The sequence below is a fragment of the Ovis aries genome, chromosome 20 (genome assembly GCF_016772045.2).
Source record: "Ovis aries strain OAR_USU_Benz2616 breed Rambouillet chromosome 20, ARS-UI_Ramb_v3.0, whole genome shotgun sequence".
NCBI classification, from domain to species: Eukaryota; Metazoa; Chordata; class Mammalia; order Artiodactyla; family Bovidae; genus Ovis; species Ovis aries.
In genome coordinates this window covers 38,930,852-38,945,044 of record NC_056073.1, presented here as the reverse complement: position 1 = coordinate 38,945,044, position 14,193 = coordinate 38,930,852, and the positions used below count along the sequence as shown (strand labels likewise).

General features: G+C 42.6%; 1 protein-coding gene across 24 annotated transcripts in view; it reads right to left on the bottom strand.

The window, feature by feature from the left end:
* Positions 1–14,193, bottom strand: part of KIF13A (kinesin family member 13A) — a 196,774-nt gene that overhangs the window by 44,060 nt on the left and 138,521 nt on the right. For 16 of the 24 annotated variants that reach the window (XR_006057373.2, XM_015102831.4, XM_015102832.4 and 13 more), the window contains exons 13-18: positions 13,405–13,539; positions 11,654–11,784; positions 7,531–7,617; positions 7,265–7,431; positions 5,974–6,093; positions 1,465–1,678 (exon numbers count right to left, since the gene is read on the bottom strand). Coding sequence is in view for 23 of the 24 variants with exons in the window: in XM_015102831.4 (XP_014958317.3) it covers positions 1,465–1,678; positions 5,974–6,093; positions 7,265–7,431; positions 7,531–7,617; positions 11,654–11,784; positions 13,405–13,539 (854 nt within the window). In the remaining variant the exon portion in view is untranslated. The remainder of the gene's footprint in view (positions 1–1,464; positions 1,679–5,973; positions 6,094–7,264; positions 7,432–7,530; positions 7,618–11,653; positions 11,785–13,404; positions 13,540–14,193) is intronic. The other 8 variants (XM_027958674.3, XM_060403490.1, XM_027958675.3 and 5 more) reach the window with 1 other exon arrangement.

The window sequence follows — 14,193 nt, the reverse complement described above, 5'->3', positions numbered from 1 at the left end:
ATTCTGGCCTGGAGAATTCCATGGTCTGTTCCATGGGGTCGCAAAGAGTCAGACATGACTGAGTGACTTTCATTTTCAGTCTTCATCATAGTTACAATTTTTCACTTATTTGTATAATTATTTGACTAATAACATCCATCTCCCCTATGAAGCTTTAGTAAGCACCCCTAGAGCAGGGGCCATGTCTTTTTTGCTTGTCACTACACTTAATTCCTGGCCAAGTACATGGCCCATCACAGAATATGCAAAAATTACCCACTGAACAAAAGAAAGAGTATAGCTGACCCTTGAACAACATGAGTTTGAACCGCACAGGTCTGCTTAGATATGGAATTTTTTCTCTGTGACCCATGGTTGGTTGAATCTGTGGATGTGGAATGTAGATATCAAGGGCCAACTGCAAAGTTACACTCGGATTTTCTGTAGCATAGAGTGTCGACACGCAATAAATGCTTAAGAAATGTCCGGTGCTATTATTATTACAACAGAGGAGTTATTAATGGACTGTCAACAAAGCCTGGCCTTTTCATTTACTGAAAGCATGACTGATAGGGTATTTCAATTGATTGAAATAATATTTCCCATGACTTGGTGCTGTTGGGATCATAAAAAAGCATCATTCCTAGACCGTGGCAAGAATACAACAGAGCTTTGTAATAATTTACTATCTTTACCGTTGTTACCATTTCCTCCACTGCTGCCTCAGTTCTGATACAAATATTTTAAAGTTGTAAATTTAAAAAATTCACAGATTTCTTAACATTAAAACTGCATTTACATTGATTCCAAAGTAAGAGAAATAACAGAACAAGAAATGCTTTTTATGCTTTGAGTGAGTGAAAGTCGCTCAGTCATGTCCAATTCTTTGGGACCCCATGGACTGTAGCTCACCAGGCTCCTCTGTCCATGGATTTCTCAGGCAAGAATACTGGAATGGGTTGCCATTTCCTTCTCCAGAGGATCTTCTGGACCCAGGGATCAAACCCAGGTATTCTGCATTGCAGGCGGATTCTTTACCGTCAAAGACACCAGGGAAGCATGCTTTTATGCTTTAGAACTATTCAATTATTCTTTACTTCAGAACGAAACTGTGATATTCTAACTTGGCACCATTTTTACTGAAGGGTAAGGGGGCAGGTGTAATCTTTAACAACTGATGTCACAGTAAATATACTTGAAAGTGAAAAAGTGAAGTCTCTCAGTTGTATCCGACTCTTTCAGATCCCATGGACTGTAGCCCGCTGGGCTCCTCCATCCATGGGATTTTCCAGGCAAGAAGACTGGAGCGGGGTGCCATTTCCTTCTCCAGGGGGAACTTCCTTGAAAGACAAGGCGACTTCTAACAATTCAGACATGGAAGTAAGATTTCCCTCTTTGCTAGGTTTGTCCCCGTTTGACGTGCCTTACAACGGCCTCCCCCGAGGCCCCGAGGCCTTGCCCCAGGCCCCCGGGTCCCCTTCCTACCTCTCCTCGGCCCACTGGGTCACCTTCTGCTGCGCTGTCTGGCTGCTGTAGGCCAGGCGGTCGGGGCCGCTGATCTGGGGCTGCCTCTCCGGGGACAGCTGCTGGCGGAGCTGCTCCAGCTCCCGCTCGTACATGAGTCGCTGCTCCTCGAGGGCGCTTCGCTTTTCTTCCAGGTACTGTTTCTCCAGGACCTGCACCACGTTCTGAACTGGGTCTGGTGAGCCAAGAGACAAGGCAAGGGGCTCTTCAGCAGTGACTCAGACAGGCAGCGCCCCCCAACCCCCAGCGAGGCTTCTAACAAGAACCATCTCGTCCCCCAGATGGAGCCCTTCAGCGCGCTTGTCTGTGAGCGGCCGGCCGGGCCCAGTCAGGTGGAATTCTCTCCATTTCCTTTTTCTTAACATTTCAGATTAAACACCTTGTATGGAAACACTCCTCACATCTATTATTACGTTCTTCAATTTGATGAGCTCGCCCTGATGTGTAGATAGGTGGCTCAACTACAAAAAGAAGAAGGTAGAGGAGAAAGGGATGGTATTCTATCCACCGAGAAGAAAGACTCGATGAAATCTAAGGTGATTTCAAAGACAGAGCCACACAAGATTTGATTTTATGTCGTCACTTTTTAGGTGCATTTACCATTGGTCTTAGTTGACAAAGGGTTTATAGTAGTTCCCACTGACAAACCCAATGACAAAGGGCTTATAGTTCCAATATGGCTAAAAATTTGTTTCTCCTGAATTCCTCTAATGTGGGAGGAAACTTACAGATCACAGCATCTGTTTGAAAATATGAATTGAGTATATGGTCTGCCAATTTCTCAGGTGTTAATAGCCAAGAAAGCAATTCACTTACAAAAACAGAAGTCTACTTCTGCTTTTTTGCTTTTGCAGATTGAAAGATGACCAACAGACATGTCAGTGAACAGGTATTAGAAATACTAACAGATCTTGTTTAATGGAGCCCTGACTATGACTAGGGGTGGTTATGGTGTAGGTAGGACTCAATCCTAAAGAGCTAATTGGTTGTCCCAGGACATTAGCTCGGTAACAGCTGATGACCTGGATGCAGTGGACAAAAACTAAGGAAAGCACAGACCACGTGTACAAAAGAGAAAGCTATGACACATCCAAGTGAGGAGGCCGTAATAGGGAAACAGTATGTTAGACAATCTGGATGGTAAACAAAGAAACTTACCATAACGGTAAATATTTCCTTGAAGTACATAAGACCTAGGAGATTTACTTGTATTCTCAGACTAGCCTGCGATTTACGCACTTGCCTATTATTCAGTGCAGTGTCCTATTTCTACAAATTGAGTCTCATTTTAATTTCTGGGATAAGAGAAGGAAATTAAGAGGAATCTTCACATCACCTGATGATGGATACCGACTGACTAGACCAGAAGACCCTATCAATTTGTGAAATAAGCATTCATATTTTACTGGTTTTCTATATGAGATGAAGGGGAAAAAATAGCACTTTAGCTTAAAAAAGGTTAAAGAATACAAAACAGAGTAAAAGTAATTTTAAAAATCACTAGATATGCACAGTACAGGTGAGCTGTTTTAATAAAAATGATGACCACAACAGCAATAATAATGCTGCTATCTGTTGGCTTATGTCTCAGAGTAGAGGCACTATATGCTTCGCATGCATCATCTCATGAAAGCCTTGCAACAAACCTAGGGGTGGGCAGCATTCCCATTTTAAAGAGGAGATGACTGGAGCTCAGAAAAGTTAAGTGGCCAACCTAAGATGGCACAGCTAATAAGCAAAGCAACAGAGCCGGGTTTTGAACTCAGACCAGAATTAATTATCTGGGGTAGGAAACAAACTTAGTAATAAATTATACTCTTACCTCCAATGTTTTCCTCAGAATTAGTACTCTGCCAAAGAACAGATGTTTAAAAAATACTGTTCTTTGCTGATGGAAAATTCTAAAATTTTCTTTTTTTTTTTTTCCAAAGCAGAATACTTTTTTTCATAGAGTCCTGATGTGAGACTGAAATGCATCACCTGAAAGGCCAGTGAAAAATGGACTCCAAAAAAAAAATCCTTCTTACACAAAGACAGACCATGGCTGGGCAAGACCTTTCCCATAGTGAAAACTGATATTCTCCAAAGAATTAGATGGCATGCTGCAATTCATGGGGTCGCAAAGAGTCGGACACGACTGAGCGCCTGAACTGAACTGAACTGAAAGGATTGGAACTTCTGATTCAGCCTTATAACCTCTGGAAGAAAAATTGTGAATAATATGGTAATGTTTTTTGAGAGGGTTGTAAAAAATTTTTACATTTAAGGGCTACAGAAGAAAAGTTCTCTCAGAATTATATATATGTATATATATATTTCTCAAACAGTGAGATATATATATTTTATATTTAGACTCTAAGTGTCAAAAAGAAAGGACAGGGTCCTCACCATCCGTTTATAGGGCCCTAACTTAGTGTGTATGAACCTTTCTTCAGAGAAAGAAAACTGGAAAACACACCAATTTTTTTTTTTTTTTACAAAATCATAATCTAGGGCTTTGGCTAAAAGACACTGAATAAGATGTTTAGTTCTTATTTCTACTTGCTGGTCAATGGTGTGTAGAAACACACATTCCCAAGTGGCTGAGGAGGGGGTTCCACGCCAACGCACAGGTGATGTGACCGGTCATGACAAAGCATCCCTACTGCTCACCAGGCCTTCTCAGGAGCCACAGATCGACACACGGATGCGCCAGAGAGCAACTCCAAGCATCCTTCCCCTCGCCTGCCATGGACCAGCCCGAAAGCCCTGCTTGGGGACTCCAGAGGTGGCCGGGATACACAGAGTCCAGGAGAGGTACAGAGGCTGAGGTCTCTTTTTACCTCTGATCCCAACACAAGTCTGGAAACACTTTTATCTTAGACATATGGATAACATTTTCTTTCCCAATTAATTGACCTGTTTTAAGCCTTTCTCACTATACAGCATATTCTTTTTATTTTGGCCACACGTCACGGCCTGTGGGATCTTAGTTGCCCGACCAGGGATCGAACCCAGGCCCTTGGAGGTAAAAGCATAGAACCCTAACCGCTGGGAATTCCCTATATAGCATATTCTTTTTTGTTTGTTTGTTTTAAAATTTAAACCTTTTATTTTGTATTGAGGTATAGTCAATTAACAACGTTGTGACAGTTTCAGGTGAACAGCGAAGGGACTCAGCCATGTCTGTACATGTACATGTTCTCCCTATACTGCATACTCTTAAAAAGATCATTCTAATTGGCGTGTCAGTCTGACTCTGTGCAAGGACAGAAACCAAAGATGATCTGGCCTGTTCTCAAATCACCAGTCCACTATCAGGAGAGTGTTAACAGTTTCCTTCATTTCACCATCACTTTCTTCCTCTTGAATGAACTGTTTTAAAACTCAGTGAGCCTGGAGCCTCAGGCCAAGAAACCAAAGGGGTCAGTGTTTTAGAAGAGAAAGGACCTCTTTTCCTTTGGGCAAGCATGCTCCCTTCTTCCTTACTTTATTCTCTGCCTGGTACATACCTACGCAATGAGCGCAAACTTCCTTGTTTGTCCCCAGTATGGGAAAGAGAGAGGGTGATGGTGTAAAGGTTGAAGGGCATTTACGTGACCCAGAGGAAAGTGAAAGTCACTCAGTTGTGTCCGACCCTTTGCGACCCCATGGTCTATATAGCCCATAGAATTCTCCAGGTCAGAATACTGGAATGGGCAGCCTTTCCCTTCTCCGGGGGATCTTCCCAACCCAGAGATCGAACCCAGGTCTCCCAGATTGCATGCGGATTCTTTACCAGCTGAGCTGCAAGGGAAGCCCTGGGACCCAGAAAATTGGGAAAAAAAAAAAAAGTGACCCAGAGAATTAGAATTAATTCATATCAAGATGCCTAAGGCACTGAATCAAAGGGCAGAACAGATCCTTCGAGGGAAAAAGGAACCTTTTAATTCCAGGTGGAATGAGCTCTGGGACCCTTCACCAGCCCCTCAGCTCTTCTTTACTTTAGAGCTGCCACTGACTCTGTGAAAACAGTTGTCGAGAAAAACATATTATGGTCTAAAAATACTAGGTTTGCTTTTACTCTTAATTCAAATGAACTGGGTTTTAGACCATTAATTATTCTAGAGATTTGAAGATACGCTATTTTAGTTTATCACTGGGATAATGCAGGTGACTATTTACCCAGAAGTACCATATCCTGAACTCCTGTGCTGTCGACAGAAATAGAAATACCAGAGACACTTCTTGCTGTCGGATACATGAGGAAAAGAACAGCCACCAGGTTCTAACCATTGGGAAGGCCACGGAATTCGGAAATGGGGAGGAAGCAGTCATAACTGAAAAGGGAACATTCCTCCAACAAGAATTCAGAGCACCTCTGCCAGGCAGAAGACTGCGGTGTCTTCCCCATCATGTTAGATCCGGCCAAAGCATAAAGCACAAGCGCCGACAAGCAGCCCTGCTAAAAACCAATCAAGCTCCCTCAAGCTAAAGCCAATCAGTTAAAACCTTTATCCCAGTGTTTGTGGAGGAGCTTCGTCTGAAACCACATGAGAGGGAAGAGAATCTTCAAATAGGACCACCAAGGGGACGACCACCAGGCAGACAGGCTTATGATCGGGAAGCCACCTAAGCAGTAGAGGTGAAGAGTATGAATTCTGTCCGGCCACCAGCATTTCAGCATCGTATCAGAGCACATGGGTGTGCCCTACAGGGGAGCTCCACTTAGCAAGGGGAGTGGCTAAAGCATAGAGATGGGGAAATATTACTTTTAAATGAATGAAATCAACACTAGAGATCAAAGTCTGATCTAGAACACAAATGGATACTTACGTTAACACCATAAGCCAGGCCACTGATGACCAACTGCTCTGGCTAAGAAGACTGGAGGGATTAACAAATACTACACACTCATTGGTTATCCAGGGGGATCATATATATATATATATATATATATATATATATATATATAAATAAATATATGATAAGCAGGTAGTGATTGGAGAAATTAGAAGTGTGTGCCATAGGATGATAGATAGATGATTAAATGGATACCACTTAGATACTTCGCAGAGCTGGAGAACAGAGACATCCAGAAGTCTATAACTGCATCTAAAGAAATAAGCTCTCTTCTAATGGGCGTTCCTTCACCTGGAGTTTGGAACTGCACGCTCCTGTCACACCCTGCACCTACTGGGGCTTCCAAACAACCACTCAGAGGAGACTTGCTGCTCAGGCATGTTGTTAAATGACCCACTAACGTGATTCTGTCTGAGCATGAAATGTCTGTCGGGACTCCTTCCAACTTGGTGAGCAAGTGGCAGAGGGGGCTGGAGCTTGAGTCCCGGATGCGGTCCTCCCTGTGCTGTGCTGTCAAAAGCCCCTGTAGTTAATCTCCAGTCTTTTGTTCTTTTTAAAATTTTTGGCCACAGCATGGCACGTGGGATTTTAGTTCTCCAGCCAGGGATGGGACCTGTGCCCTCTGCACTGGAAGGAAGAGTCTTAACCACTGCCATGGAAATCCCTTAGTCCCTAATCTTAATGATGCTCTTTTCTGTTATTCTATACCCTACATAGTAATACATCACACTTGTTTTTTCACCTGGCCTTTTCCTGATACTTCATTTTTATAATTAAAAAGAGGGGTCCTTGAAGCTAAAAATTCAGAAATAAACAAAAAAGGTCAAAATCTTTATTCCTGCAACAGAATACCCAATTTGATATGCCAGAAATCTGACAATTCTCTCCTCTCGGAGTCATTTAAAGAGGAGCAAGAGAAAGTAACTGTTTAGAGTCTCACCATTACTATTCAGCGTTTTCATGATAACCTCCATCTGTGCAAATTCGTAGTTATAGTCTGGTTCTGAGGAAGCTTCACTGGCCGCATCCAGGTCGTGCTCCGGCGGGCCTGTCTCTTTTTCAAAGTCTTTCAACCAATCTCGCCGTTTCCTCTTAGGCAAATTAATCCTGTGGGGTTTTTGACCGTTAGAGAAAATCAATGTGTTTCACACTCGGGTAACAGAAAAGATGGGTCAGTGAACATAATCTTGAGCACAAAGCGCTTACCTGAAGAAGTGGTTGTTTCCCCATAGGATTCTGTCCCCATGCCACAGCTGGGTGGGGCTGCACACGAGGGTGCCATTGACACAGGACCTGGGGGACACGGAAGTGCGGGATACGTCAGCGGAACAGTAAAGAGCAGAAAACTCCGACCCAGGGGCGCAAGAGGTAAGCGGGGGAACGCTCTCTTAATAGACGTGATGTGTCATGCAGTGTCCTTTGTTATTCTAAACGCCGAATGATCCTTCTAAAAATTCAGTTTCTCATTCTCACTATGAGTGAGTGAAGTCGCTCAGTCGTGTCCAACTCTTTGCAACCCCGTGGACTGTAGCCCACCAGGCTCCCCCTGTCCATGGGATTCTCCAGGCAAGAGTACTGGAGTGGGTTGCCATTTCCTTCTCCAGGGGATCTTCCCAACCCAGGGATCGAACCCAGGTCTCCCGCATTGCAGGCAGACACTTAAACCTCTGAGCCACCAGGGAAGGAAGCCACCATTCTCACTAGCCATATGTCAATTCTCAAGAGCCCCACCTCAATGTGTGTGTGCTCCTATTTGCGACCCCATGGACTGTAGCCCCTCCTGGCTCCTCTGTCCGTGGGATTTTCCAGGCAAGGATAATGGAGTGGGTTGCCATTTCCTGCTCCAGGGGATCTTCCTGACTCAGGGACTGAATCTGTGTCTTCTGCATTGGCGGGTGGATTCTTTACCACTGAGCCACCGGGAAAGCCCACACCACCTTGATAGTGGCTACCAAAATGGTCTCAGCAGATAGAGAACCTTTCCGTGGTCTCAGAAAGTTCTACTGAGCAGTGTTATTCTAGAATAAAACTAAACAGTTCCAGAGTAAATCAGAGAGAAATATAATAATATTTACTTCTTTTACTTATTACTTCTGTGATCATCTGTATCTTTAGATATACTATTCTAGGTACTTGCTTATACACACACTTACATACACACACGAACATACACATGAACATATCAAGCTCTTACTACAATATATAAAAAAGAAAAAGTTACAGAAACTGCTTGGTTTGGCAATGTACCCAAGCCAAGAAATTAGCATAGAAGTAATTTCCACTTGGACACATGCCAGGGGTACATGGAGGAAGCAAATATAAAATCTCTTTGCAGGAAATTATGTAGCCTCATCCAGGCCACAATACTCCTACAAACCGCTGAAGAGGAACAAATCTAAAAAATTATCAACTGCTTCAGGAAGCAAAGTTATCAGCAGACACAACAAACAGTTGGACTGAAGTCCCAACAACATCAAAGAAGAGCATTTCCAAATGAAGGCAATGAAATAAGTAAAAACAAAACTACTAAAGCATACAATGGAGTAAAAACAAAATTCTACCAATAGAGACCAGGCATATCTTAAAAAAGACTTTTTAGACTTCTACAAATGAAAAACAGAGATGTTGAGATTAACACTCAATAGACTGTAGTTAAGACTTCCCTGGTGGCTCAGATGGTAAAGCGTCTGTCTACAATGCGGGAGACCCGGGTTCGATCCCTGGGTTGGGAAGATCCCCTGGAGAAGGAAATGGCAATCCACTCCAGGACTATTGCCTGGAAAATCCCATGGACAGAGGAGCCTGGTGGGCTGCAGTCCATGGGGTCACAAAGAGTCGGACACAACTGAGTGACTTCAATTCAATTCAACTCAAGCTGCAGGTAAGACATGTGAAGCGAGACTTGGGGAAGAGTCAGGGAAATAATGACTATCCCTTCACCCCAAGTCCTTCTCTTGCTATGTCTCCAATCCCATTCCCATCTTCACAATCAAGATTCTCTGCCCACTTCCTCACCTCCTAGTCTTCCTTTTTTGTTTATTTTCCTTCCGTACCCACAACTGCCTGGTATCCAGATATCCACTGGCTGTTACTGTCTTCCTAACTGCTATGTCCCACAGAAGCTCTTTAACTTCTATACTGACCTCTTCTTTAAACGTTCTCTTTCCTTGGATTCCATCATCGTACCTTGCCTCTCTGACTCCCTGTCTCAGCCCCCTTCATGGATTATCTTCAGATCATCCCACAGACACTGGTATAACGCTTCCACTATTCATTCGAGATCCACTTTCAAAACAGGCAACACATAACACCCAGCTCTGTATCTTTAGTGTAGGGTCTACAACGCTAAATCCAACGCGTTCCTGGAAATCTTCACATTGATATCCCAAGGACAGCTCACTCAAAATATCCCAAACTGAACTCATTACTACTCATTACCTATCATCCTGCAAGCCTGTTCCTCCTCTAATATACCTTATCTTGATTTAGTAGCACCACCGTTTATCTCATTTCTAAGACAGAAACTTAATAGTGCTGACTCCTTTTCCTTTACTGAGTTCCTACGCTGTCTCTGAGCACATCACTAAATCTCGACAACTCTTACATAATTCTAAAATATAGTTTGTTCTTCACTTCTTTTGCTACTGTGCATTCCCAAGACAAGAGCATAACCTAAGTCCTACAACCCCCACACACTTTTATAGTGATCAGATTTGCAGGTTATAAAGATCACTTCAGACGGAGCACATAGCTTCCTGTAAAATCACTCTTGTTTCTATACATCCTCCTCCACTAGGCTTTGAGTCACTAAACTTGGACACTCCCAGCACAGAGCCTAGAGCAAGCATACTGAATGAATGAACCACTGCCCTCAGGGTATAGGAAAGGAGGATTGGGCAGGGTGCGAAGGGAAGAAAAGCAGGGTAAAAAGACTTGGAGGTAAAATCAGGTATCAGGAAATCTCCTGAATAAGATTATTTTCAGATATAGAGTTGAAAGAGAAAATGATTAAATTGTCACGTTGTGTGTGTGTGCGTGCCTGTATGTGTACATACACACATAATTTTGTCAACTAAAAAAGCAGGAAAAAAACTCCAGAGCTTCTAATGTGGGGTACAGCACAAAGCTCAATTTTATTTGAACTTGGAATAAATAGAAATTAAGGAATAATATCATTTTATCATTAAATATGTTAACAATATATCAGTTTAACACAAGACCTACAAATTTCATGAATCATGCATGTTGGTAGTTTCAATCTCAGGTTTTCATCACTTGGAAATGTATATGGCTGATATTAACAGAATAATTTGACAAGAATGCAGTTTTCTTCATAAAAATGTATGTTCTGAATTATAATGCTGTGTGTTAATGAATATTGTTTTAAGACTTCATTTTATACGTGCTTATAAAATAATTGAAGACATCATTTAGTATAAATTAAAAAGTAAATATATTACCCTGTCAATTCTCAAATTTTTACATATTATAGCTTAGCTTAGGAATTCTTCATATAATGGGGTTATCTGATTAATAACTGCTTTCATATAATGCATTATATGGGTAACAGCTAACTTTATTCAATATTTATGTGTCAGGCACTGAGGGAAGCAATTTGTATGTTTTGTCTACCTTTAGCCTTATTTATCACATGAGGGAATTGAAGATTAGATAAAAGAGGTATCTTATCTAAGATCACCCAGCTAGTGAAGGCAGAATCAGCCACACGGAAGCTGGTGCTCTAAATTTTGCTTACATAGCTCTCTACAAGCAGAAAGCAAAAGCTAGTGTGGCCTTAACTTTGATAACTGAACAAACAGAAAGGGGCAGTCTACTCCTAAAAATGAGGCACTTAAGCCATGTTAAGGTACTTCTTCCCTACCATCTCTTTATTTTTATTATTTTAAAATTAATTTTTATTGGAGTCTAGGGCTTCCCAGGTGGCTCAGCAGTAAAGAATCCGCCTGCCAATGCAGAAGACAAGAGTTTAATCCCTGAGTCTGGAAGATTCCCTGGAGAAGGAAGTGGCAACCGAATACTCCAGTATTCTTGCCTAGAAAACTCCATGGACAGAGGCACCTGGTGGGCTACAGTCTATAGGGTTTAAGAGCTGGACAGGACTTAGCTACTCAGCAACGACGACGACAATAGTTGCTTTACAATGTTCTGTTAGTTTCTGCTGTATGGCAAGGTAAATCAGCCACGTGGATACATATATTCCCTCTTCCTTGGATTTCCTTCCCATTTAGGTCCTCACAGAGCATTTAAGCAGAGCTCCCTGCGCTATGTGGTAGGCTCTCATTAGTTATCTATATAGTACTTTTCTTACCGAGCATTTTCTTTTGGAGTGAGGCTGACCTCTCCATCAGAGCCAATGTCGATCTCACAGTGCTCAGGCTGAATTCCTATCCCAAAGAGCTGGATGTCCTGAGAGGTATCGGCACCTACCCTGGTGTGGTCCTGGTAACAGATTGTTCAAGAAAGAAACACTTTTACTTGCAGGTAACTCAGTAAAAGTTTATCACAGTCAGTTTGAATAACCCAACAGAACATGGATAACAACATTAGGTGAATCAGACAGGAGATGTGAGATCTGGTGCATTGTAAGTCAAAAGCTTACCTCAACACTCTAAATTTAAAACATGTTTAAATACTATAGAAAACAACAAAACAAAACCCTAATCAACAGTGATTAGCTATTATTTTAGAACATAAAGAAGTCAGATTTCACAATAGAATACTTTGAGCTCCAATTTTAACTTGATGACTATTTATGTGATCATGGCGAAGCCATTTCATTCTAAGCCTGTTTTTTTTATTCCCTGCAAAACCAAAAGAGTATTATTATGATCTAATGAATAGGATTCTTTCTCAAGAATCACCTGAATTAACAGTGAAAGTCTTTGAGAAAAGCTATACAAACTCAAGAACCACTGAAAATAGTTTCATGGAAAATCATATTTTCAAATACACAACTTTTAAAATGATAAACAGTTGACTTGCTAATACTAAATTACAGAGTATTCATGCCTGTGGGTTATACAGTGTACACGTCAGCATGATTCTTAAGTACTTCAAAACGCAGACATGTGAGGACTGTGATTCCTGGTGATTGGGCCCAGTGTGCAGCCCCTTTGCTTGTTCTGTTGCTCTAAAAATCATGCAGTGTCTGTGATGATAACACTTCCCTATTCAACAGAGAAAGGGCAGTACATGGTCTTTCAAAAATTCAGATTTCAGAAACAATCCCTTACCACTTCATCCTTTCTTAAATGAATAGATCTTAGTCTGTGAGTGGACCCTCAATAAGTCAGGAGCTATTTGTATCATATTTGTTTCTGGAAAAGGTAGAATAACAAGGATTCTAGAAGACTAAGGCTCCTTTCTTCACCTCAAGCTTATTCTCCACTGTATTCTGCATATTCATGAGGCAGCTCAGAAGCCCTAAGGAAGGAGTTTGACAGCCACTGCAGCGACCCCTGCAGTATGGTCAGTGACATGACCTTGAGGCCACAGGGCCAAACCCCAAAGCCCACACCCGTCTCCACACCTGAGGGTGATCATGGGACCAAGAGCTACTTCCTAAGGATGCAGGTTTAGAAGGGATGGACATGGAAGAACCCTAGGGAAAAACCCTAGCTGTGTAATTTCCCATCAGAGTCCGCTTCAGGCTTGTGCTGATCTCAAGATCCCCTTAGGATTACTCAGACGCATAATGGTGACTCTCCAGAGCTTCTCAGAATCCTGTTGCCATAGCCAGAGATCACCTTGACACCTTTGGTGGCTCCCCCTCCCCCTCTGAAATCAGCCCAGCTAGGCAGCCCCAGTATAATATCGGCTGGTCCAGAAGTTTGTTGGGGGTCCTTCCATAATATTTCATAGAAAAGATGTTTGGCCAACCCAATACAAAACAGCTAGTTCTCGCTCAGTGGTAACTTGACTGAACTACTATTCCTCTTACTTTTAATGAGAGCTAAGCTGGATACAAAAAGCAAAATCATGGGGACAGGTACCCAGACCCAAGTGGGATTGTACATGAAGGAATAAGGTAGGCAACTATCTATTATTTTACTCTCTTACCTTTAAATAATAAACCAGAAGTTCGTTGAGAGCAGGGTCTGCGTTCAGGTTGACCAAGTAGCACTTGTCATCTCCCACCTTGATACCAGAAGTCTCCAGGGAAATCCCCATGCTTTCAAGTTGCCGCTGCCTCTCCTGTGCAGAGACAGACAAAAGCAGGAAAGCTCTGTTTGTTGCTCGAGTCAGGAGATGTACCTATGCAAAGCTTAAGTCACTATTTCTGGGGACAATGCCAGGGAAATGACACATTCTACTCAGTTCAACCAAGTTTCTGAGCGTCTAAGACATGTGACATTTTGTGTCAGTGTCACAGGAGCACCGAGGGTGAACCAGGTACCGTCCAGCCCTTAAGGGGCTTCCAGTCCAGTGGAGGGGATAAGACCACACGGCTAGAAATGAAAGAGGAGAGCCCCGAGCCTCTGAAGAGGAACACCATGCTGCAGGGCTTCAGAGTAGGGAGACTGTGATGGGTTTATAGTCCAGGAAAGGCTTCAGGAAGAAAATACATTTGAGATGGTTCTTGAGGCACAGGAAGAATTTCAAGAGGAAGAAACGGGGCAGTTGCAAGATAAGGGCAGAGGAAAGTACGGGAAGGACTCAGGATGCACTGGATGAATGCAGGTGTCAAGAACCCCTAGCCCAAGGACCCCAAGTATAACACAGGGGGCTCTGCTCAATGTTATGGGCAGCCTGGATAGGAAGGGAGTTGGGGGAAAATGGATACATGTATCAGTATGGCTGAGTCGCTCTGCTGTGCACCCAAAATTGTCACAACATTGTTAATCGGCT